This window comes from Mastigoproctus giganteus, chromosome 10 (assembly GCF_048544385.1).
Source record: "Mastigoproctus giganteus isolate SK-2022 chromosome 10, ASM4854438v1, whole genome shotgun sequence".
Lineage (NCBI taxonomy): Eukaryota > Metazoa > Arthropoda > Arachnida > Uropygi > Thelyphonidae > Mastigoproctus > Mastigoproctus giganteus.
In genome coordinates this window covers 93,489,882-93,517,860 of record NC_143584.1, presented here as the reverse complement: position 1 = coordinate 93,517,860, position 27,979 = coordinate 93,489,882, and the positions used below count along the sequence as shown (strand labels likewise).

The 27,979-nt window shown below is 36.8% G+C and overlaps 1 protein-coding gene across 1 annotated transcript in view; it reads right to left on the bottom strand.

Moving 5' to 3' along the window:
• The window catches only part of E(bx) (nucleosome-remodeling factor subunit NURF301 E(bx)), a 693,176-nt gene that overhangs the window by 5,137 nt on the left and 660,060 nt on the right, over positions 1-27,979 (bottom strand). The window contains exon 25 of the mRNA XM_090382976.1: positions 13,445-13,529. Within this exon, the coding sequence (XP_090239102.1) occupies positions 13,445-13,529 (85 nt within the window). The remainder of the gene's footprint in view (positions 1-13,444; positions 13,530-27,979) is intronic.

Sequence of the window (27,979 nt, the reverse complement as noted above, 5' to 3'; positions counted from 1 at the left end):
GTTGTGATAGTAGTGCATATAGGTCTTCATAAGAGACATCATCTCCTGGTGGAATGTATAATGAACACATGGTTAATAGGGACCCTGCTATTGTACAAATTGCTACCGCCTCTAATTGGCTATTTATATGCACCTGTTGTGTTGGTATTCTGTCATTTACTAATATAGCAACTCCTCCATGTAGCAACATACCTTCACTTATTCGGTCTCTTCTGTACATCGAATAGTTCCTTATATTCAGGGTATCTTGTTGTTTAAAGTATGTTTCCTGGAGGCAGATACAGATTGGTATCTGTCTCCTTGATCAGACACTGGACGTCACTAAAATTAGTGCATAATCTTCGACAGTTCCACTGAATAATTTTATCCATTATTTATATTTGCTCAGCTCCCTGAGCTGTTTTTGTTGGGTGGCTGTCTTTTGGTTTTCTGTCCTTAGTCTGTCTCTTCTGGGAAAGACCAGTTTTCCATTTTCCATATCTTCTTCTTCAGCATGGATTTCCAACACTTCACAGTCCAACTTTTCTGTTTTCTCATCCATACATTCGGAGGCAGCTTCATGATTACGTGGTCTGTTACTTTTACACTGCTGCAAAGTTCTAGAATCTGAGGGGATTGAGATCGGTGTGTTTACCGTTTTCTCATGTTTATCTTGTTGTTTTTCTAGGAGTAAGTGTTTGACTTGTAAAGAGAAAGATTCATTTGGAGGAACTGAGATTTCAGTTTGGCATTCAACTGATTTAAATTTAGTTGCAATTTGTACGTACATTGGTCTACTGGTTATAGTTATATAAGCCTCAGATTCATTTTTTTTTTAGGGTGAGAGGAGTAGTGACCAGTGTCAATACTTGTCCAAAAAAACACGAATGACTGACAATCACTAAGTCCAAAGTGTGCCAAAGGTGCCAGAGCTGATGGCAGGCCCGAGTATTTTTTCCAGAAACTGATGACAAGGAGCTACAACCATCTTGTAAGAAGCCATAAAAATCCACAGAGGTATTACTTCATTTGAAGAAAAATCGTGATGAGTATGATAATAATGACATTTTCAAATTTGTGAGTATATAATAAAAATAAACAAAACAAAACAGGCACAAAAAAAAAAAAAAAAAAAATGAAAAAATATTTAGTTTCTTTTTTATATATATTTTATTTTATGAAAACCCCAAAAGATGTGAGGTATTAGAACCTACAATACTTAGTACCGTGCATGGGCTGGACGTTGAGAAGACGAAAGAAGATATTTGTTGACATTAGACTTTAACTTCTGTAGACTGTAATTTTCAAGAAATACATATGAAGGAAAAATGTTCCAGAAAACAGCAGTTGAATGAATAAACAAGGAAGATGAAAAGTTGGTTCTGTGAGTTTGAAGTTGAACAGTAAATGGATGTTGGCAGATGGTGCCACATGTTTGGACTGTTTTGAAAGAGAAAGCAGGAATTGTAGAAGCCAATTCAGAAAAACAGTGCCCATAGAAGTATCTGTAAAAAAGGCGTGCAGCAGAAACAGTACATCTATGACACAGAGAGTGGAGAGACTCTGTTAGAGATGAGTCATTAATTAACCTAACTGCCCTATTCTGAATGGAATCTAGAAGCCTAAGAGAGGTTTTGGGGGCACCGCCCCAGATGTGGCAACAATATTCCATGGTAGGACAGATTTGTGATTTGTACAGAGTGAACAGTTCTTTGGAAGAAAAGTAATGCCAAGAGAATAAAAGAGAAAACCAAGTTTTTTTGATACAGAGGAAGCAATATTTGTAATGTGCTTATGCCAAGAGAGATTAGAAGTCAGGATAATCCCTAACAGAGATATATCATCTTGCCTAGAAATCAGAGTGCCACCAAAGATAAGCATAGGAGCAGAAAAATTCTTTTTGTGAGATATAAGACAGGACTGAGATTTAGAAGCATTGAAGTCAACTAAGTTGTCTTTGCCCCACTGAAGAATTACCTGGAGATCAGCATTTAAGCAATTGGTAGCAGATAGTCAAGAAGTTGAAGCTGACTGAGCATGACAAGGTTTCTCAAACTGTAAAGTGGAATGCAATGTACTATCATCAGCAAAACTATGGATAGGATTTCCAGTCAATGGAAGAAGGTCATTAATATACAAGAGGAAAAGAGAGGGGGGGAGGGGAAGAACTGAACCTTGTGGGACACCAGCATTAGTGGGGAAGTTAGAAGATCGAGAGCCATCTACCATCATCCTCAGTGAGCAATCAGAGAGAAAACTGGATAACCAATTACAAAAAACAGTTGGCAAACCATAAGATGGAAGCTTGTTTAGAAGACCTTTATGCCAAACACGATCAAAAGCCTTTGAAATGTTGAGAGCAACTGCTTGTGTTTCACCATACTTTTGCATTGAATTTGTCCATAAATGGGTAACAAAAGCCAGAATATCACAAGTGGATTGACACTGATGAAATCGGTGGAACCTTTCATCTGATTAACGATAACCATCTGGTGATCATTAATCAGATGGAAGGTTTCTAGATAGCTTAAGAGTTGATGGTGAATTGATTTCTCCATCACTTTAGAAAGAATAGAAGTAATTGCAATGGGACGATAACTGGATGGGAGGGATTTGTCACCCTTTTTTGTGGCTGGATATGAGCAAATTTCCAAGCAGAAGGAAAAACACCTTTCGAATAAGAAAGTGTAAAAAGGTAGCAAAGCAAAGAAGAGGAGTACGTTCAGGAGCACAGGTTTTGAGAACAAATGGAGAAATACCATCAGAACCTGGAGCTTTCTTAGCATCAAGATTCGTCAAAATACTGACATCCTTTTGACGGAAGACCACAGGAGGAACTGAATGGAGCATGTTTGGAATGGTGGAAAGTGTTTTACCAAGATGATTAATATGTGAGTTGGAAAAAAAAAAAAAATGGGATGCTAACAGGCCAGCTTTATCCTTGGCTGAAGTGACAATAGAACCGTCTGGTTTTGACAGAGGTGGGAGCAGAGATGGGCAAAAGTTGCGGCCAATAGCTTTGGCAAGAGACCAGAATGCTCGACTATCATTAGGGCATGAAGCAAGTTTTCTACTCTTAGACTGTTCAAATTCTAGTTTGGACTGCTTTATAATTGTTGCAAGCTCTGGTGCAGACAGAAAATGAAACCAAAGAATTGGAAACAAGCCAATTATGATATGCAACATTCTTCTCTTGAACAACCTTAGTACATTTATTGGAAAACCAAGGTTTAGATAAAGGACGAGATTTTAAGGTGGAATGCGGAATAAAGGATTCCATTCCTTCAAGAATAATTTCACTGATACGATCTGAGCAAACATTGACATCAGAAGTTTTGAAACAGTAATCTGACCAAAGAAAAGAAGAAAAGAAATCTCACAGTTCATCCTATTTTGCATTCTTGTAATGCCAAACAACACGAGGTTGGGAATAGCCACGAGATAAAGGCTCCATTGGAGAAGAGACAATCACCAAGTTGTGATCTGAGGTGCCTAAAGGACCACTTACTTTGGTTGTTTGTGAGAAATAGATCAAGCGTGTTGGCTGTATGGTTAGAATTGTCCGGTAGTATTCTGGTAGGTAAATGAACAATCTGTGTGAGATCATTAGTAATTTCAAAAGCCTCAGCATCTTGACCAGCTGGGTCTGTGTGACTAGAAAATGGAAATCAGCTGGAGTTGTGAACATTAAAATCCCCAAGGATAATTACCTCGCTTTTAGGAAAGTTGAACTGGAGAAAGTCAGTTGCAAAGAGAGGAAGTCAAAGAGTTCCAAGTGATTAGTGGAATTGGGCGAATGGTAAAAACAACAGATGAATTTGACAGAATGAGGTAGAGAGATTTTAAGCCAGAGAAAATTATATGGTTCACAATGTGTTTACATATACGAACCAACCAACCAACCCATTTTTTTTTTTTATATTTCCTTAATTTTTACTTTCTTGTATTCTTTTTATTTTTTGCAAGCTATTAGAGTTTTACGGATGTGTAGCAAGAAACTATATTCTTCCTGTACTACCTTTTTTCTCCTTCATAAGTTTTAGAACCCTTTTCTTACTACTTTGCATGCTATTTACTTCTTTTTTTCTTCTGGGTTTATTTATTTATCATGAATTTAATCTTTTATTTTGATTTCAATCTCTCTCTTTTTTTTTTTTTTTGTACTGCTTGAGGCCTCTACTGTCTTAGTCATTAATGTTCTAGATATTTTCATTATGATTCCCTGTTTGGTTTTAGTTTTTGGCTTAGTCTCTTATTTTAGTTCTTTTACTATTCTGTTTGTATATTTTCCTTTGAATTGTCTGTTCAGTCAACTGTGAGCCACATGCCTGCATTATGTGTGTCCCCCCCCCACAAATATTTATTACTTTTTGGCTGTAATCTCATAAATTTCAATTTTGTTTATTTTATTAAATTCTTTTTTAAATTTTTATTTCATAGCATGCATTTTGCATTAGAAAGAGACTCTATATGTCGTCTTTTCATGAAATTCTGGTGGTTGTTGTTGTTCTTGCTGTTGTTTTTAGGGTGCAACGGCAGCTAAAGGCCATTATGCACCAAACATGGTATCACATTTCAGGTATTATTAAATGTGAGATATACGTATTATATGGAATTTAGGCATTATATTCTATCATAGATGCATTTTATCCTTTTTAGGAAAGTGAAAACTGCATTAATGTCAGCTGTTGTGTAATATTTGTTGCAAAGTAGGTGTGATTTGGTCTGCATGGTTTGCCCTACTAGTCCAGCATATCATAGTTGAGGGCAGTCAACTATGATATGCTGGACTGTGATTTGTGCTTGGCAGTTAGGAGGAGCAGTGGAACTAGTGGTGGCTATTTTAGAAAGATCTAGCTGCCAATTGTCAAGTAATGAGTAAAGACATATGCCAGCAGGTTGATTTATTGATGGATAAACGGCATACAAGTTCTCCCAACCTGGAGTAAACAGATGTTTCCACACTGGATGCAGGGGTTGGCTCTTGTTTTGACAGCAAATTAAGAAGAAAAATTAGTCTTCGTAGTGAAGGATTGTGAGAATTCTGGTGGTTTACTCTTGCTAACAACACCATGGTCAAGTGATGTACAATAATATACTCATCTGTTTTTATTTGTATAATTATGATATTCTATATATTTTTTTAAACCATAAATATTTTCATTTATTTACTCTTTTTCTATATTTCTTCACTCTATTACTTATAAAGTCCTTGTGCAGTTTTAAAATTTCATAACTTCTGTTCTATACATGATAAAATCAATCTGCAAAAAAGGGTAAGTGAAATAATCTATTACAGTTTTACATACATTTATTCTTGGGATTGTTAATTCTCAACATGTCCACCGTCAACATATTTGCATATACAAAGTGAGATACGATTCTGAAGTTCTACAAATATGTTTTCAGTTGATTTTCAATAATACCCTGAATCACATTAGTTATCCTAGTCTGAAGATCATTTAAAGAGCAAGGTGTTGCTGAATAAACAATAGTTTTAACATGTCCTCATAGAAAAAAATCCAATGGACTCAAATCTGGTGAACATGGCAGCCAACAGGTCACCATGCTCACCTTTTCCAATCCATCTGTTAGGAAATTTTTCATTCAGAAACTGCCTAACACTGAGAGCAAAGTGACAAGGTGCACCATCTTGATGAAACACTGTATCATTTAAAAGTCCTAAACGTGCTAGTTCAGGAAAAAAGTAATTCTGCAGCATTTCCAAATAACTCTCACTATTAACAACACATCCTTCAAAAAAAGAATGGCTCAATTTTGCAGTGTTTTCCTAATGCACATCAGACATTGACCTTAGGGGAATTCTGTTCCTCAACTTCTTGTGGCTTTTCAGTGCCCCACACACGGCAGTTATGTCTGTTGACCTTACCACTAATGTGAAAGGTTACTTCATCAGAAAACATTAAATGGTCCATAAATAAAGCATTACTGTCAAGTTTTTCATTAAATCAATCGTGTGTGGTAATCCTCTTCTAGCAACATTTGGAGGACTTGAATTTTGCAGGGTTTCATGTGAAGTTTCACTCTGAGAATTTTATGCACTGTTGAGTCAGGAATACCCAACTCCAAAGATGCCCGGAATTTTATTGATTTCCGTGGACTTGTAGTAAAGGATTGTTCTACAGATGCCACTTATACTTGGCCTTCTAGATCGTAGTTTATCATTGATGGAACCTATTTCTTTAAACTTTTATCATCCAGTTCGTTATGGAATTCCTGTGTGGTTCATCTTTGCTGTAATGGGTTCCAAATCTTTTTTTGTACTGTGATTACAACTTGGCCAACCATAGCACACAATTTACTTTCTCTTCTATTGAAGCCATTTGGCCAAGCCTAATTCTTCAAATAAAAAAAAAAATAAATAAATAATAAAAAATAAATAAATAAAAAAATAAAATTTTTGCTAAACAATAAAATAAATGAATTACCCTTAGTGCATACTAAACTTCACTAAATTACATTTCTAACATTTTTTTGCAGATTGATTTTATCATGTATAGAACGAAAGTTATGCCAACCGGGCTAGCCAGGTGGGTAAAGTGCCTGCCTGGCAACCCAAAGGTCGCGGGTTCGAATCCCGCCTCGGGCTTGGATCAGAGTACTGCAAAAAACCTTGAGAGGTGCATTATGGCCACAGAAGCCGATGCGCCAACAACTACCATCGCCTACACGAAAGTTATGAAAATTTAAAACTGCACAAGGACTTTATAATGACCCTGTAAATGAAAGCCTAACCGTAGACAGGGGAACTAGTTTCAGACTTTAAACAATATGTCACACCACAGTGTTTCCAGTGGCAGAGTATGTTTTAAAAGAAAATTATGAAGATATACATGACAGCTGTTAATTCATTTTCTCAGTTAGGCTAGGCTTGGGGGGGGGGTATGTGCAAGTTTTAATCCATAATTGCCATCCTTCAGTGAAAGTTCTTGCTCAATCATATCAAGTTTCCTCTTCACCACAACAAATTTCAGGTTCCAGAATGTTGCAATGAGTTTCTTTTCATTTGTGTCTTCAAATTCCGTTTCCCTCTAAGATGAAAAAAATTCGACAAAAATTTCTTCACTACTATTGGACTATTCTTCACGATTAATAGAGAAAGAAGCACAAAGCTTTGTTTCTTCATTTAAATGATCATTTAAGGCATAAAAATGCAGCATGTCTGAAGTAGTTGGGATCACTTTTTTGCATAAAAACAAATAAATTGCATACAGTACATTGATTTAGCATTGTGTTTTCTTTCAAACCATAGTGCAATTTTGTTTAATAGCGCTCTTTGATAGTTTTTCTTAAAGCACTGGATTACACATTGATCAAGTGACTAAAGAAATGATGTTATATTATTTGGCAGATACTCAACAGTGATTGCACATAGGCATTACACATTTGGCAACAAGGAGCAGCAAGGTTGTTAATGACAGTAATGGCAGTGTGCTACTGCAACAGGATCTAGAATGTTTGGGCAGATGGGCTGAGAAGTGGCAATTGAAGTTTAACATTGACAAATGCAAAGTACTGCATATGGGTAGAAGTAACCCGAGGGGAATGTACCAACTGTGTGGTACTACACTTAGGGTAGTAGAAAATGAAAAAGACCTGGGAGTGATTGTGCAGTCAGATATGAAGTTTTCTGAGCAATGCAGACAGGTTGCCAGAGAAGGTCATGGACAATCATTGTGAAACATTTGGACAATCATATTGTCAAACATTATTGACAATAACCCCATTCCATGGGGTTATTGTCAATAATATACAGGAATTTTGCTAGAAGGGAAAAGGAGGTGATTATCCCTTTGTATAAGGCAGTGGTCGGGTCACACCTTGAGTACTGCGTACAGGTCTGGAGGCCTCATTTTAGGAAGGATGTAGAGTTGCTTGAGCGTGTACAGAAAAGGGCAACAAGACTGGTGAGGGGAACGAAGGGGTCCTCTTACCATGAAAGGCTTAAGTTCTGCAAATTGCAGCAGCTGGAGACTAGGCACCTGTCAGGTAATCTGACTGAGGTGGATACAAGGCTGGTTGGTTGGTTGATTGATTTTGGTAGTTGTTGGCGCATCGGCTTCTGTGGCCATATTGCACCTCCCAAGGTTTTTTGCAGTACTTTGATCCAAGCCCGAGGCGGGAATTGAACCCGCGACCTTTGGGTTGCCGGGCAGATACTTTACCCACTCGGCTAGCCCGGTCGACGGATATAAGGCCTCGAATGGGTTGAGTACGCTGAATTCTGATGAGAATATTATTATTTTTATTATTACTAGTCACATAGTTGAAGGAAGCCTGAAGTTAATGCTGGAGAGAGAGAGAGAGAGAGAGAGAGAGAGAGAGAGAGAGAGAGAGAGAGAGAAGTAGAAGGGAATCACCAAGAAAGAGAAGAATGATGATATACAGCTCAGGACCCTGGGTGTGCCAAACCCATACTCACCAGATGTGAGACCCTGATTCTTCTGCTTGCTCAGAACTGAGAGGGCATAAATTCAAATTGAGGAAAGACAGTTATAGAATAGATGTGCGGAAATTTGCATTTAGCCAGTGGGTGGTTAATTGCTGAAATAAATTCAAAGAGGAACTGGACAAATGTTTAGAGGGAATGTTTGTGTGAAATTTTTTTTTTTTTTTTTGGCTGATGCCACATAAGCTCAAACACTTGCTTCCTTGCATCACATCCCTCTATTACTACTACATCTTGCAATCTAGGTGTCTGATTTATTCTTTGCAGATTTTTGATGATATCCAAGCCTTTTAAAGTATCAGGACTTCTGGACTTTCCTAATGATTAAGAGAGGATGCTTCTCTGTGCCAGATATGTTTCCTGCAGGAGAATAGTAATCTGCTTTTTGCTTTTTTTTCCACCACTACATTTCTCACCCTCAAATGTTAGCAAATTATCTGGTAGCAACTTAAAAACAAAGTCCTGTTTTTCATTACATCACTGAAGATTGTTCTATTTTTTATACAATTCTCCTTCCATTTTTTCAGTGGAAAAAATGGAAGGAGAATTGTAGAGGACTTGAAATTTTCAATATTCATCTGGTGTGCAATAAATTCAGCCTTAGTTTTTAAAAGATTTCTATCTAGGTAAATGTTTTTTGCATGCATCATTAGCCATTCCATGAATATCTTTTCAAGATCCAAATACTTTGCCTTTTTTGCTTGGATGCACAGAAGATTTCTTAAAGCTTTCAAAATTTTTCAATCTTTTGGAATGAACAGTGTATTCTTGGGAATACCAATCCTGTTTAGCAATATCAGTCTTAGAAAAGCATTAGCATTAGTAGAGGCATATGATGCAACAAAGCAAGCTTATTCAGCATCAGTCAAAAAAAAAAAAAAAAAAAAAAACACTCCCATTTCACCACTCCATTCATTCCAAATACCTGTCCAGCTCAGCCTTAAATTTATTTAGGTATCAACTTCCACAACAAGGGATGGAAGTCTGTTCCACCAACCAACTACCCACTGGCTAAAGGCAAATTTCCGCACATCTATCCTACAACTGCTTTCCTAAATTTGAATCTATGCCCTCTCAGGTGATTATTTTGAGCAAGAGGAAGAATCACATCAGCACTGAGCATGCTCAAAACATTCAAGGCTTTATACACCTCTATCAGATCACCTCACAGGTGCCTAGTCTCCAAACACTGTAATTTGCAAAACTTAAGCCTTTCTTCGTAAGAGTAACCCTTTGTTCCATTCACTAATCTTGTTGCTCTTCTCTGTACTCGTTCCTACAGCTCTACATCCTTCTTAAAATGAGGCCTCCAGACCTGTATACAGTACTCAAGGTGTGGCCTGACTATTGCCAAGGGGATAATCACCATCTTATTCTTGCTAGAAAAATTCCTGTATATCACTGACAAGACACCATGAGCTACTCTTGCAGACCGTCTGCACTACTCACAAAACTTCATATCTGCCTGCACAATTACCCCCAGGTCCTTTTCATTCTCTACCACTGTCAGTGTGGTACCACAGAGTTGATACGTTACTCTGGGATTACTGCTTCCCATATGCAGTACTTTACATTTGTCAATGTTAAACTTCATTTGCCACCTCTCAGCCAATCTTCTCAACTTTTCTAGATCCTGTTGCAGCAGTGTACTCTCATTAGTGTCATTAACAACCCTATCAACTTTCGTATCGTCTGCAAACTTGGATATTAAGCTTGATATACCATCATCAATATCATTTATAAATACAGAAAACAACAATGGACCCAACACTGAACCCTGAGGGACTCCACTAATAACATTAGTTCATGATGAGCAATGTCCATTCATTACCACTCTCTGTTTTCCCACTACCCATGGGTAGCTCATATGAAGCTACCCACTTCATAGGAGCTATAATATTGATAAACATAGTCTATACATACTGTATAATGAATTATACTTCTATTCAGAGTTCATTCCATTATGATGAGAAATTTCCAACAAGTGATTTTTCATGGTCAGCCTACAAATATTGTAATAAATGAAACGCAAATATTGCAATAAAAAATGTAAAAAAGATGTAACGGCAAAAATTTTAGGATCATTATAGAGAATTTGTTGTCTTTCAAGGTTGTTATAACAAATGCAAAATAGTATTAGTTTATGGAAAATTTGCCAGAATTTTCAGGAACCTTGCAAGAACCCTATTATCAGACCAGAATAAAGTATATATTTAGTATAGCCAAGTATGGTCTGATAATGGGTTCTGGCAAGGTTTCCAAAATGTTACCTAACTCTAATTGTATAGTACATTTAGTCAATAAGACTATATAAACTAATTTTTAAACAACCGATGTAGTATAAGAATGGTTATTTAGTGAGAAACATTTCATTGAATTAACTGTTTTTTTTTTTTTTTTTGATTATCCAGGCTCCAATTTTCACCAATTACCATGAGTAACTGGCTCTCTACTGTGTACACCAGTTCTCTCTCATTACACTTGAGTCGTAAGCCAAAGGTTTCTGGACTGGAGCAATAAAATTAATTCAGATTTAGGTTCCATGCTGCTATTGTTCCCTTCAAAGTAGTCCTCTCCAGAGTTTATATATCAATCCACTGCTTCTCCCACTGTAGGAACAGAGTTCATTCCATTATGATGAGAAATTTCCAACAAGTGATTTTTCATGGTCAGCCTAAAAATATTGTAATAAATGAAACGCAAATATTGCAATAAAAAATGTAAAAAAGATGTAACGGCAAAAATTTTAGGATCATTATAGAGAATTTGTCGTCTTTCAAGGTTGTTATAACAAATGCAAAATAATATTAGTTTATCTCAGAAACTTCTATTTTGTGGTGCTATCCAACACTTTCTGTGATTCAGCTTGAACCTTCATTCTTTTAATTAGATTTTCATTTTGGGGAACAGGAAAAAAATCACAGGAGGGTGTGAGACTTGTTATTTTGTTCTTGGCTAAAAACTGCTGAACCAACAATGCCATGCGGACTGGTGCATTGTTGTGATGCAGAAGCCAATCCTGAATGCACCATCTCTCTCTGGGCCTGATGAACAATTCCCCCACTGTCGAAGAAAACAATCCGCATGCTCTTGATGTTTGATTTTATCTGCCTTGTCTTTTTTATACGTGGATATGGACTTTTTTCACTGGGAGGACTGCTGATTTGTTTCTGGGTCATAACCATAAACCACTTTCATTCCCTTTCCAACCTGCACTTGCAGGTCACTGCATACAGAAATCATTCTGTTTCTGTTTGTTGCTCAGCAAAGGAGGGAAAATTTTGCAACAATGTCTCATGTTTAAATTTTCAGTTAAACTATACTGGTATGAAACTTACGAGAGGGCTAGAATGTCACAAGTATTGTTAGTTGCATGCTGCTGTCTTTATGGATGACTTAATGCACTTTTTAACATTTTGATCAGTCCAACTGGTTGCGCAACTAATATCCTTAAATGAAGTTTGCATCAAAAGTTGATTATCAAATCTGCTGTTAAGTTCAGCCATCTTACTCAGCTACAAAAATCGCAAGAAACACTTAAACACTTGCACAAAAGCAAAACTTGTCACACAACACCACAATGAATTAGTTCAGCAATAACAGCACACTATTATATTATGTGTGGTTAATGTTCCATGTCGCCAGTCCAAAAACTTTTGGGTTGCACCTCATACACACACACATACAAATAAATGAGGTGCAAGCAAAACCCTTCTTGGATCACTGATACTTGTTCTCATTTCCAAAAAAACAAGTGATTATCCAATTCTATCTTGAATTGGATAATCACTTGTTTTCTGCACTGATCACTTTGGGAGATAACTTTATAATGATCATAACATACTGCCAAATTTAATTACATTACAGATGCAGTTCTTTTGTTACACCCAAAACTTTATATTTATATCACGCTCCTGGATGAGATGGCCTATTATCAAAACCAGCTTTGGTGCAGGTAGGCAGAGAGTTCCAGAATTTAGAATTTTAACAATTCTTTACACTATACCTTAAAAGCTTGTCCCATTCATAGGTCCTTTTCAACACCCAACAAACTTCCAGTGATAAATACTGACCAGTTTGGGAATCCCTAATTTAGCATTAAAAAAAAAAAAAAAAAAACACCTTTCAATTTTTGTTTTGGCTTTACCTTTTTAAAGATTTTGGAAATTTTTGAACATTTTTTTACTTATTAAAATTATTTTAAAAAATTAAATTTGTTTTTCACTACAATGCTGAAAGGTTTAGTGTGAGGAGTGATCATATAATTCCCAGATTGGTGCAAGGTCATATCTTAATTGTCCTCATTTGAATTTTCTGTGGATTTCTCCTTCTCGAAATACTCTCCCTTGAACTTTACACTTTTGCCATCGTTGTACTGATGCATTAAATGCCTTTTGCAAGCCATTTTTAAAAAAAAGACTGGGAAGTGCATACCTTTCAGAGCTTTCTTCAGATGTGGAAACAGGAAGAAATCACATGGGGCTAAGTCCAGTGAATAAGTGGGATGTGATAAAACCTCAGCACCTATGGCAGTGATCACTGCCTGCACATTATTAGCTGTATGGGGCCTGGTCTTGACAGAGAAACCACTTTGCACTGGAAAGTTCGGTCACGCCGGAATATGGCCGCCTACCAAGCCATGCACAGTACAGTTTCTGGCGCATTTAACCCCCATCTGACACAATAATGAATCACATGTTGCTGCTCAATCTGTATGTACAACAAGACACTTGCTTCAAAACAATCGTCAGTGACACATGGCTAAAAAAACTCACCAGGCAACACTATCTTTCTATAACCCCTAGCGGCAGTTATGGAAAGTTGGCACAGCAAATATAAAACCTTGCACCAGTCTACAAATTAAATGATCACCCCTTGTATGCAAACACTCAATTTTTATTAATTTGCATACAAACAATGAAAAACTGTTATTGAGCTCAAATGTTTCAAATGATAAAAAGAAAAAGGAACATGAATTTTTTTTAAAAATCTTACCCATTGGCTCCTTAATTACTCTATAATAATCTGGGGCTTCTTTTGGATCCACAGGCTGAAGAAAAGGCCAGGCATTCTTATGTGCCTAAACATTCAGTAAGAAAAAAAAGAGGGTAAAAAAAAAAAAAAACCTTAACAAAAATTAAAGGCAGCTGCAATTTGTATACTATGTAAGTTTTGCTAAATTATACAGTAAACCCTCGATTTAACGAATCCCGATATAACGGATTTCACAGACCAGACAAATAATAATACAGTAACGTGCATATCAATCTCGGCTATATTATTTTTTTTAGGTTATACAAAACTTGTATTATTATTAATTAAAAATGAATAATAATTACCTATTTTCATTATTGTTTTGATAATTATTTACTTTTATTTTTATAATCAAATTCAGGAAATCTTTTTTTATTCTTTCTAAAAACATGTTCAAATAGCTGTTTTCCCAGATTACTGATAAGAGCAGGCAGTGACTTGCAAGCTAAATGTGACTCGGGATACTAAACTGCAAGTCTACCAACTTGCTTTGTTTCAGTATCAGTCTGCCTCAACCTATCGTGCGGTCAGGTTGTATACAGTGTTTCTGTGATTCTGAATTGTGACTTTATTTATTAAATAATTTTGCAATCCTTACAATTTAAATGGCATCAAGTGATAGAGGAGGTGAAAGAAAGCATGTGAACTTAAATGTGGCAAAGAAATTAGAGCTAATTGAGAACTTAGAACAAGGTGTCTCAGTAGCACGTGTTTGTAAAATTTATGGCATAAAAAAAAAAAAAAAAAAAAAAAAAGCTGTTTCTGATATCCGTAAATCAACGGCCAAATTGCAACATAATTTTACATTGTACAGTAAAGTACCGTACATTAGTATAGGCACATGATGCAAGAAAGCAAGCTTATATAGCATCAGCCAAAAAAAAAAAAAAAAAACACCCTTATTTCACTCACCCATCCACTCGCTCCAAATGTTTGTCAAGTTCTGCCTTAAATCTATTTAAGTTATCAACGTCTACAATGGCAGATGGAAGTATGTTCCAGCAATGAACCACCCGCTGGCTAAAAGCAAACTTCCGCACATCTACCTACAACCATCCTTCCTCAATTTGAATTTATACCCTCTCAGGTGATTATTCTGAGCAAAAGGAAGAATCCCATCAGCATGCTCAAACCATTCAAGGCTTTATACACCTCAATCAGATCACCTTGCAGGTGCCTAGTCTCAAGACACTGTAATTTGCAAAACTCAAGCATTTCTTCGTAAGAGCAACCCTTTGTTCCATTCACTAATCTTGTTGTCCTTCTCTGTACTCGTTCCCACAGCTCTACATCCTTCTTAAAATGAGGCTTCCAGACCTGTATAAGGTGTGGCCTGACCATTGCCTTATACAAGGGGATAATCACCTCCTTATCCCTGCTAGAAAAATTCCTGTATATCATTGACAAGACACCATGAGCTACTCTTGCAGACCATTTGCACTGCTCAGAAAACTTCATATCTGCCTGCACAGTGGTAGAGAATGAAAAGGACCCACAGGTCCTTTTCATTCTCTACCACTGTGCAGGCATTCTCTACCATTGTCAGTGTGGTACCACAGAGTTGATACGTTACTCTGGGATTACTGCTTCCCATATGTAGTACTTTACATTTGTCAATGTTAAACTTCATTTGCCACCTCTCAGCCCATCTGCTCAACTTTTCTAGATCCTGTTGCAGCAGTGTACTGTCATTAGTGTCATTAACAACCCTGCCAAACTTTGCATCATCTGCAAACTTGTATGTTAAGCCTGATATACCATCATCAATATCATTTATAAATACAGAAAACAACAATGGACCCAACACTGAACTCTGAGGGACTCCACTAATAACATTAGTCCACAAAGAGCAGTGTCCACTGATTGCCACTCTCTGTCTTTGTCCACTCAACCATCCCTTTATCCATAGCAGCAATTTGCCTCCAATGCCACAGTGCTCCAATTTGTGCAGCAGTCATGTGCAACAGTATCAAAGGCTTTTCTAAGATCCAAATACAGTGGATTCCGGTTATTTGGGCCACCGGTTAATCGGGGCAAATCTTAAAAAAAACAGAAACCAATCGAGAAAATAGCCAGGGTTTATTTCGCTTAATAGGGACAGCATGCTCTTTAATCGGGGGGGGGGGGGAGACCGCAGCACTGGAGATTACCCTACGATTTTTGTCTCCGACGGTACCAAGTGGTTCAGTTGAAATTCTGGCGGTCACAACCATAAAACAATAAAAACAATTAGCAGTCACCTGTTTATTGGGCTTTTCTGTTAGTGAAATCTATCATAAATGGACAGTAAACTCAATCTTACTGAATTTGCGATAATACAGACAGCTGGAATTCTGTGGGTTATTATGGTGAAATGTGTTTACACTTCCTTGAAATCTTCAATCATATAAAAAAATTAATTTTCAGATCTCTTCATTCTTATTTTTAAAGCTTTGTAACTCGTTACTCCGTTCTCACTTGCGGGTATCGTGTTACTTGCAATTTGTGTGTGTGTGTGCCGTGTTTTGTTATTGATTGGTTATGTTTATACTGTTTTAAATTTTAACCCCCCACCCACAAATGTCAGTGAACAGAAATGTCAACTAGTTCGTATGTACATATTACAGTTCGTATTAATTATTCCGATTATCACGCATATTCTTCCAATTTTCACGTATCATTTAATTTTTTAATTGGTAAGGTAATAAAGGGTAAATCTGTGCATAATATATCTTTACTTTTATAGCCTGTGGATAATATTCCTCCTATTTTCTCTAATTAGAATCGCTGTTTAATAGAATTAAAATTCAATTCACAAACGTGATCACAATGACCGGCGCTTACTACACATCGAAGAGTGAACGGTACTTTACTATGGCGAGTTCGTTGTAATGTGATTTAATTGTACAGTGAACTAATTGTAAAGTGTGGGGGAGGGTACATTGTACTTTTAATTATTTATGTGAAACTTCGGATAACTGGGGCAGCTGCTTAATCGGGCCAAAATGCACTAGTCCCGATGTGTCCAAAATAACCAGAATGGACTGTATAAGATATCAAAGTTATTCTTTGCATCCAGTTTCTTTGTGACTACATCATAGTATGCAATCAAATTAATCAGACAAGACTTCCCCTTAACAAACCCATGCTGTGTCAAAGCTATAACTGAAGTCTTGTCTAGATGATCCTGCAATGCTTCTTTAACCAGTGCCTCCATTAATTTCCCTGGAACAGAAGTTAAACTCACAGGTCTGTAATTACTTGTGTCAGCCTTTGATCCTCCTTTGTGAATTGGGGTCACATTTGCACTTCTCCAGTCTGTGGGTACCTCCCCTGAGTCCAAGGAAGCTCTCATAATTATGGCTAAGGGTTTGCTTACTTCCTTTGCCGCCTCCTTTAATATAACTGGATAGATTCCATCCACCCCAGGTGGTGCCTTTCTTGTGTTTATCTTCAACAATTTCTCCTCCACTTTACTCTCAGTTATTACAAGATTATCTAGCTTACTGCCAGAGTTGAATACACCTCTGGCATTCCCCTCCCTGAATAACTCCTCATGTGTGAATGTCGATGCAAAATATTCATTTAGTTTGTTAGCTACTTGAGCAGGATCATCAACAGTTGAAGCACTGACATCAAGTGGACCAATCTGATTCATCCCCTTCCTTCTAGAGTTTACATAAGTAAAGAACTCTTTGCTGTTTTTCTTTGCATCCTTTGCCAAAGATTTCTCGTAATCTGCCTTCGCCTGCCTAACCTCCTTTGTAACTTGGTTGCATATCAACTTGTGTCTATCATAGGCTTCTGTGTCATGTGTTAATTTGTAAGTATCCCATGCATTTTTCTTCTCTGCCATATGCCTCATTAGTTCATCTGACATCCATTTAGACCTAAATCTTGAACAATATTTTTTTGTTGGTACAAAAAGCCTAGTAGCTTCCAAGATTAATTCTTTGAATGCTTCCCACATTTTGAATTTTCTGTTGGTAACATCATCAGTTGGCTCCACCATATAGAATTTAAATATTGTCTCAGGCCACCGTAGTCACTTTTACGTAGAAAGCAAAAACTCTTCCCTTTACCCTTGATGATAGTTACCTCTTTGAATAAATCCCAATTCAGCACACTGTAATCAGTGCCACCTAGTGATTCCTTTATATGCAGATTCTTGATGCATGAAGAATCACATGATGCTGTAGAAAACAATCATTCAATAAATCCACAAAAGCCTTGCTAGTGTGTGAGTGACCAATCCACAAATTCCAGTCAATATCCGGGAAATTAAAATCCCCCATTATAAGACACCAATTTACTGGCTCACTCTATTTCTCTGCACAATTGCTCATTATACTCATCGAATTCATTAGGCCTACAACACACACCCACTCTCATTTTTCCTTTCCCAGTGCTTATGTCACACCAAACAGACTCAACATTGCATTGTCCACCCACATCAAATGGATGCACTTCCTTAGATTTTGTGTTTCTTAAATAAGAGCATAACCCCTCCTCCCTTCCTGTCCTATTTATCCTTTCTGTACACATTGTACACCCCAAATTCTAGTTCTGCACTGCTTATGTCTGTGTGACACCATGTTTCTGATATCCCAACAATATCTGCCTTTGATTAAAGCTTTTTTTTTTATGCTAAGAACAATAAAACATGCCCCCCCCCCAACGTTACATTCGATTTAACAAACTTTCGGCATTAACGGACACCCCCCCTTCTCCCCTATTAGTCCGTTAAATCAAGGGTTTATGTATCTGAGTTTTTCTTTAATACAAAAAACCTCCTCTTTCTTTCTAATAAAATAAAAAATAGCAGAATCCAGGTTATAAAAGAGAAAGATGTTTAAAAAAAAATTACGAGAGAAAACTGCATATTATATACTGTACAAGCTGATAGTTTTAAAATTATTTACCAATACTTTGCTGCTTGAAAAATGGTAGTCTTTTTTAATTCTGCAAGATTATATACTTTCATCTGACACATAAGTTGGTTCTCATTTTATGCATGCAAGTTCTTTTACAGTATTCTTTCAAGCAGTTTTCATATTTGAAGTTGGATGTTTGTTGATTAATATTATCGAAATCTATCATTGATGTTGCATAAGAAGATTTTTTTAATGCTAATATTTTTTCGAATGAGAGAAAATGCATTCTTTGGTTTATAACTAGTTATATGCCAAAAATGAATTTTTGTGACCAAAACTCACTTAATATAGCAGCTGCTTCTTTTTCATTAATACTTTTCACTAAAAAATGAAGAAGTACACATCCAGCAGTTGAATATACAGCCGATTCCATTTATTTGGAACACATCGGGGTTAGTGCATTTTGGCCTGATTAAGCGGCTGCCCCAATTATGCGAAGTTTCATGTAAATAGTTAAAAATACAGCTTTACAATTGATTTTCTGTACAATCAAATCATATTATGATGGATTCATTATAGTAAAGTACCGCTCATTATACGATATGTAGTAAGCACCGGTTATTGTGATCACGTTTTGAATACAGAAATTGAAGTTCAATTCTAATTAGCGAAAATAGGAGGAATATTATTCACAGGCTATAAAAGTAAAAATATACTGTATTAAGTACAAATTTACACTATATTGTGTTACCAATTAAAAAATTAAATGATACATGAAAATCGGAAGAATATTTTCCACAGGTTAGCAAAATAAAAATAAATTTATGGTTATGTGCATAGCTTAATTAATACGTACTGTAATATGTACATACTAACTAGTTGACGTTTCTGTTCATTGACATTTGTGGGTGGAGTTAAAATTTAAAACAGTAAAAAAGATAAGCAATCAATAACAAAGAACATGGCACACAGACACAAATCAAGTAACACGATACGTGCAAGTGAGAATGAAGTAACAAGTTACGAAGCTTAAAAAATAGGAATGAAGAGCAGATTCTGAAAATTAATTTTTTTATATGGTTGAAGCATTAACAGAAAAGCCCAATAAACAGGGGACTGCTAATTGTTTTTATTGCTTTATGGTTGTGACCTCCAGAAATCTGACTGAACCACATGGTATGGTCGGAGACAATTGTAGGGTAATCTCGAGTGCTGCGGTCTCCTGCCCCAATTAAATAGCATGTTGTCCCAATTAAGCAAAGTAAACCATGGCTATTTTCTCGATTGGTTCTGTTTCAACAGAACCCATATACATTGTTTCACTGTATATGGGTTCTGTTCTTTAAGATTTGTCCCAAATAAATGGCTGCCCTGATTATCCGGTGGCCCACATAACTGGAATTTTGGTGGAGCAATATTTATATGAATCTTTTTGCCTGGTAAAGCTCATTAATCATTTTAGTATTAACAGTGGCAAAATGATGCAGGGAAGCAAGCTTATAGCAACAGAAAAAATACATTATCCATACTGTTTGGCCTTTGTCCTAATAATTTGTCCAATCCTTTTAAAACTGATTCAAACTGCCCTGTGAAATTGTGGATGAGTTAATTTTAGCATACACAGTTGGGATGCAACATGTAGTTAAAGCTTCATTTCCCACATTTCCATTCAGACCTTTTTCCTGAAAACTTGGGAGCAGTCTCCGATGAACACTGTGAAAGGTTTCACAAAGACAATTCTCAAATGGAAAAACGATACCAGGGAAAATGGAGTCCAAATATATCAGCAGACTACTGTTGGAATCTCGTAAGGAAGATACCAATGAACAATTATAAAAAGCAAAAAACAACAAAATTAGTGTTTTGTTATCAGATAAATGTTTGTAAATAAAATAAGGTTAATAGACTCATTGTTCAATATTGCATACTGTATGTAACATTTTCTTAAAATACAATGGATTCTTTTTATTTGGAGACACATCGGGATAGTGCATTTTGGCCCAATTAAGCAGCTGTCCCAATTATGCGAAGTTCACATAAATAGTTAAAAATACAGTGGACCCGTGCTTTATGATTGATTCTCTGTATGATCAAATCAAGTTACGATGGACTCGCCATAGTAAAGTACATTCAATATATGATATATAGTAAGCGCCAGTCATTTGTGATCACATTTGTGAATTGAATTTTAATTCTATTAAACAGCGATTCTAATAAGCAAAAATAGGATGAATATTATCCACAGGCTATAAAAGTAAAGATATATTAATTACCTCACCAATTAAAAAATTAAAGGATACGTGAAAATTGGGAAGAATATTTTCCACAGGTTAGCAATATAAAAATAAATTTATGCTTACCTGCATAGTTTAATTAATAGGTACTGTAATATGTACATACTAACTAGTTGATATTTCTGTTCACTGACATTTGGAGGGGGGGGGGTTAAAATTTAAAACAGTAAAAAAGATAAGCAATCAATAACAAAGGACATGGGACGCACAAATTGCATCTAACAAGATACACACAAGTGAGAACTGAGTAACAAGTTACTTCATTCCTACTTAAAAAAAGTAGGAATGAAGAGAAGATTTCATGGAAGGGAAACACATCTCACTATAATAACATCAAAACCCAAATTCCAGGTTGGTATTATAGCAAATTCAATAAGATTGAGTTAATTATCCATTTATAATAGATTGCACTAACAGAAAAGCCCAATAAACCAGAAACTGCTAATTGTTTTTATTGTTTTATGGTTGTGACCTCCAGAAATCCGACCGGACCATGTGGTTTGGTCGGAGACAATCCTAGGGTAATCTTGAGTGCTGCGGTCTCCTGCCCCGATTCAACAGCATGTTGTCCCAATTAAGTGAAGAAAACCCTGGCTATCTTCTCGATTATTCGCAAATTTCCGCACATCTATCCTATATCTGTCTTTCCTCAAATTGAGGAAAGACAGATATAGGATAGATGCTACATCTGTCTTTCCTCAAATTGAGGAAAGACAGATGTAGGAGCGGAAATTTGCCTTTAGCCAGCGGGTGGTTGGTAGGTGGAACAGACTTCCATCCCTTGTCGTGGAAGTTGATAGCCTAAATAAGTTTAAGGCTCAGCTGGACAGGTATTTCGAATGAACAGAGGGGTGAAGTGGAAGTGGTTATTTTTTATTTATTTATTTCACTTTATTTATTTTTTTTTTTGGCTGATGCTGCATAAGCTTGCTTTCTTGCATCAAATGCCTCTACTAATGCTAGTGCTAATTAAGTTCTGTTCTTTAAGATTTGTTCCATATAAACGGCTGCCCGATTAACTGATGGCCCAAATAACCGGAATCCACTGTATATGAAATCTTTTTTACTAGAAACTCAGTTTTTACTTTAATCCCTTAAAAATTGGTGGGTGTTACAGCAGTTTGGTTGCCATATTTGAATTCAAATCTACAAAAATTATCGCAAATTTTTAAGGGAGCAAAAGAAATGCCCCCCCCCCCCCCACCAGTGTTATTGTATTTTATTATAATACTGAAATTATAGTAATCTTATAATACCGTGATAAATCTGACTAAAAAAATGTAAATAGAATGTAAATGTAAATAAAAATGTAAATAAAATGTAAATCAGACTAAAAGATCTCAATATTATTAATGCTAAACTTCCCTTCTTACTGGCTTGGAACCTCTCACGCCTAAAATTCCCACGTGTCAAAAAGAACATCATGAGAGTATAGATAAACTTTAAATACAACACACGCTCACATCTCTCCCATTTGCCAACTGATGATGGTTTATTCAACAAAAGTCCCTCATAACGACTATTGGCACCACCGGTCTTCTCTTTTTTTCATTCGCATCCTTTAACCTCTTTATGACAACCAAGGATTGGAGATCTGCACTTCTACTTCCTTGTGCTCATTTTAATATCTGTTTAAAATATTTTCACCCCATTCTCCGCCTTAGTTCTTTTTAATGCTTCTTCCAACCTAAGTTTAGCCACCATCTACCAATAAATTTATTGCAGATTTATACAAGGTGAGTATCGTTTTTTAAGCATTTGCTATTCATTTTTTAGTTGTATTTTATTATATAAAATTAGGAAATCGGCAAACTCATCATCCACTTTTCTGTCTCTTGAATATCTCAAATGTTTCAACTTTTCTCCTAATTTTCTGCATACATTTTCAAGATTAATTGTTGATTTTTAATTACTGAATTGAAAAGTAAATGAAACTACGTTTTGCTGAAAGAATTTCATTCAATAAAATGTAAATTCCGTGACAAATTAGTAATTCGAAAAGAACAGATGGCAGCATCAACATTCAACTATTGAACTTTATTTGTAACAATATAAAAATCAAAAAATTAATGAAATCATATTAATAAACTGTGGCTGTTTGATCCAAGAAGACATAAAGAAGAATCTTATTTTAAAATAAGAGAATTACCAAAAAAAAAAAAAAAAGTCCTTACATTGATTTCAAAGCTTCTGGTAGCATTTGTGATAGACTGATCCTTGAGGATGTCGCAAATATTCTCTCAGATATGCCAAGCTGTGCTACTTAGGAGTCTAAAATGCTGACGGAACTAATATTCGGGTGATACTAGGCACCTCAGATCACAACTTGGTGATGGTCTTTTGTCCAATGGAGTCTTTCTCTTGTGGCTAATCCCAACATCATGTTGTTTGGCATTACAAGAATGCAAAATGGGATGATCTGCGAGATTTCTTTTCTTCTTTTCCTTGGACGGATTACTGTTTCAAACCTTCTGATGTCAATGTTTGCTCAGATTGTGTCAGCGAAATTCTTCTTGTAGGGATGAAATCCCATATTCCACACTCCACCTTAAAATCTCATCCTTTAACTAAATTTTGGTTTCCAAATATGGATAGGATTCCACGTTGCATATTTTAATTGGCTTGTTTCCAAATCTTCAGTTTCATTTTCTGCCTAAAACAAAGCTCGCAACAACTGTAAAGCAGTTATTAATCAGTCCAAACTAGATTTTGAACAGGTTAAGAGTAAAAAACTTGATTCTTGTCCAAATGGTAGCTGATACAAATCAGTTAAGTTGAGATCATGAGTTGTGTTATTAAACGTATTGTTAGGAGTGATACTGGGAAGCTGCAAATTAAATTTCCATACTTGGCAATACTGTTTTCAGTAATTTGTTTCTTGACCTTGAGAGCTCCATGAAGCAGTTTATCAGTGTGAACTGAGTTTATTGTGTCAAACTTGTGCTGAAAAGTGAGTCAAATGCCTTCATGCAAGTGTTTTTACAATCCAAACACATTCTGTTATATTTGTGGAAGTTATGTAGTCCTCAAACAAAGACAAGATATTACAAAATTTGTAAAATATGTGTATTGTGCTTAAATTTGAGTGAAACTTGTTGACCAAGAAAAACAATGGGATCCATATAAAGTTGTCAAACCTGTGTTGAAGTATTGAGATTGTGAAAAAATTGTAAAAAGATGGCATTTACAATTCCCATGATTTAGTGGGAGCCTACAAATCACTGTGATGACTGTTATTTTTGTTTAGTAAATGTAGAGGAATACATGCAAAGAGTAAGAACAGCATTATGTAATCTAATATTCCATCTACAATTAGATCAGTCCCACATGGAGATAAACTGCTGATTCCCTGCCCTCCACTTATATTGGAGCAGCAGAGAGTGCTGAAATTGAAGCTTCTGAAGATGAAACTGATGTCTACATGTCTGGAAACAATGAGTCCAGCCTTCAACTGTTTTCTCACAGCATGAACTCAATGATCTGGATGATCAGGTCAGAATGTGTATGTGTTTGCAATTATGAACAGATTAAATGCTGAAAAGCCTTGTGAATTAACTCGAGACTTGAGAGAACCTGCAAGGCTCTAGGAGGAAATTATCAGTTTGGTCAGCATTTGTAGGTAGAAGGAATCTACTATGTAGAGATTGTATTCATTTGAAGAAAGGTGGTGCAAGGATTTTTGCCAGTATCAGTGAGGATATCTCAAAGGTTCAGGAAAACTAATAGTTGAGGCGGGGGGGGGGGGAGAAGGGTACTTTAGATCAACATTTATCTGATGTGGGTCAAAGTAATGCTTGCACTCACCTCATGAATACTTGTTTGTTGCCACAACAGCTGAAATTGAAAAGATGTTTTGAGTGTAGCAATGTTTCAAAAAAAAAAAAAAAGCAGCTTGGGATACAAACCAAAATGACTTCAAGTGGTGTGTCAGGGTTGTAAACTATAGAAGATTACTTAGTCTCAACTGTGTCTACAGTAATAGCAGGAGTGTTGTCAATAAAATGGCTGAATTTGAACTCCTGGTTTTGATAACTAATGCTGATATAATAGGGCTAACAAAAAAGTGGTGTCATTTGGAAATTGGGCATGATCAGTTTGATTACGGTATGTATATGTATTTAGGGAAGACAGAACGGGTGAAGAGGTCATGCTTCTTAACAAAAGCAGCCTGAGCACAAAAAGAGCTTTTGCTAAGTCATGTCTGCCAGCATAGAATCTGTGTGATGTGAATTAGTTGGAAGCAAAGGAATAACAAGAGTGGGAGTAGTCTACACACCAGAAGATTGTGAAGAATATGGCAAGGGTCTTTACATTGCAGATGGAAATAGGCAAGCAAGTGTGAATGTCTTATTATGGGTGACTTTAATCTGATCCAGATTGACAGGAAAAAGGGGGGGGGAATTCGCCATGTGGAAATTTTTTTTTAAATAAGCTAAATGGTCATAGAAATTTTTTTTTAAATAAGCTAAATGGTCATAGGTCTTGAGGGTGTCATAGAAATTTTCTTAGATATGCCAAGCTGTGCATGCTACCTGGTAGCTGGGAGTCTAAAACAATGATGGAACTGATATTCAGGTGACACTCAAATCCTCTGCTTGCACCTTCAAGATGGTGACCATTAGTAACGCAGGTACAACCTCAATGTAAAAGTTCTGAAATACAGTACCCAGCACACTGTGGATGACTTTTTTTTTTTTTTTTTTTTTGGTAGTTGTTGGCGCATCGGTTTCTGTGGCCACAATGCACCTCCCAAGGTTTTTGTAGTACTCTGATCCAAGCCAGAGGCAGGATTTGAACCCGCGACCTTTGGGTTGCCAGGCAGGCACTTTACCCACCCGGCTAGCCCAGGTGCAAACCAACATAAGCAGCATTGAGGTGTGGCGTCCACACCACATGGAGGAATGCTGCCCCTCTGTGTTACCAGATAATACTAGGTGGTAGATGACTCTCATCAACTGGTGCAATACCATCACTTTGCTTACTGCAGGCTTGAAGTGGTGGAACTTATGTTTAATCTCAACAGCAAAGCTCCAGTACCCCTCCAGTACCTCTGTGGCCATAATGCACCTCCCAATGTTTTTGTAGTACTCTGATCCAAGCCCAAGGCGGAATTCGAACCCGCGACCTTTGGGTTGCCAGGTAGGCACTTTACCCACCCGGCTAGCCCAGTCGGCTGTGGATGACTGCCCAGGTGCAAACCAACATAAGCAGCGTTGGCAGCATTCCTCCATGTGGTGTGGACGCCACACCATGTGGTGTGGCGTCCACACCACATGGAGGAATGCTGCCCCTCTGCATTACCAGATAATACTAGGTGGTAGATGACTCTCATCAACTGGTGCAATACCACCACTTTGCTTACTGCAGGCTTGAAGTGGTGGAACTCATGTTTAATCTCAACAGCAAAGCTCCAGTACCCCACCCCCCCATTCTCTTCCATAATGCAGTATGATTGATGTCTTTTGGGGTTATGAGGGACATCATGGTAAGATCCAATCTTCATTACATTTCGAGGGTACAGCTCTCAAATCGTATTTGCAGGCCGGCTGCTAGTAAGTATACCGGACAGAACCTATTGGTAACTCTCTAAGAAACTTCCGGACGTTATGTCAAGGTGCTAAGTATTCTTACCATGTGTACACCATGTCCAAAAATTTCATTACTTTGTATAGCATTCCCTCCCCACCTTTTCTTACTACTGAATACACCATAAATTGTAAAACTAATAGAGCAAACTTATTTGCAAAAACATCCCAAACACTTGCTTGTTCATTTCACAAATATATGTGGTCTCAGTTCTAATCTCAATGATGCCCATTTCCACTTACAGTCTGCCAAACCCCATGTACTTTTACTGACAGAATCTCAGTTATTGGTTGATTCAACCACTGCTCATTTCAATTGTTCGAATTATTCGCTGTATGATTCCCTTCGCTTTCAAAGGTGGTACTTGTGCATATGTCCATTCTGATATTCTCAGTCTGAGACTTAGTAATTTGGAATCTCCTCTTTCTGATCTTCTCTGGCTTAAAATCTCTCTACCAAATTCTGTCAAATTCATCTGTTGCCTCTATCTCTATCGTTCTCCCAACTCACTAATCGCTTGGAACCCTTTGACTTCCTCTCTTTGAAACTTGACTTTCTCCAGCACATTGCATTCTACCTTCCAACTTTCCTAACAGTGAGGTAATTTTCCTTGGTGATTTTAATGTGCACAATTCCAGCTGGTCGAGATGCTGAGACTTTTGCAATTACTTAATGACCTCACATATATTGTTCATTTGCCTACCAGAATAACAGACAATCCTAAACACACAGTCAACACACTATATTTTTCTCAAAAACAACCCTTCTAAGTAAACGGTTGAGGTGAGTGGTCCTCTACGTACCTGAGATCAAAACTAGGTGATGGTCACTTCTCCAAAAGACCCTTCCTGTCATGCCCGTTCCCAGACTTGTGTTGCTTTGCATTACATGAATGCAAAATGGGATGATCTGTGAGATTTATTTTCTTCTTTTCCTTGGTCAAATTACTGTTTCAAAACTACTTGCCAACATCTGCTCAAATTGTGTCAGTGAAATTATTCTTGTAGGGATGGAATCCTTTATTCCATACTCCACCTTAAAATCTCATCCTTTATCTAAACCTTGGTTTTCCAATAAATGTGCTAAGGCTGTTCAAAAGAAGAACGTTGCATATTGTAATTGGCTTGTTTCTAATTCTTCAGTTTCATTTTCTGCCTACACCAAAGCTTGCAACAATTGTAAAGCAGTTATTAATCGGTCCAAACTAGATTTTGAACAGGCTAAGAGTAGAAAACTTGCTTCTTGTCCAAATGGTAGCTGAGCATTCTGGTCTCTTGCCAAAGCTATTGGTTGGAACTTCTGCCCATCTCTGTCAAAACCAGATGGTTTTATAGCAACTTCAGCTAAGGATACAGCTGTCCTGCTAGCATCCTATTTTACTTCCAATTCGTGACCTTGGTAAACCACCTCTCATCATTCCCCGTATGCTCCATTCAATGACGCCTGTGGTCTTCCGTCAAAAGAATGTCAGCAGGATTTTGAAGAATCTTGATGCTAAGAAAGCTCCAGGTTCTGATGGTATTTTCTGAGGGGTAACCAGAGAGTAATACTCTTGATCAGGTTATCAGCAGTAATTATTCGTGCATCAAGAACTTGCAGATAAAGGAACCACTAAGTGGCAGTGATCACAGTGTACTGATGTGGGATTTACTTAGAGATATAACTACCATCAGGAGTAAAGGAAAGGGTTTTTGCTTTTTTTAAGGTTGACTACAGTGGTCTGAGACAGTTTTTAAATTCTATACAGTGGGATCAACTGATGA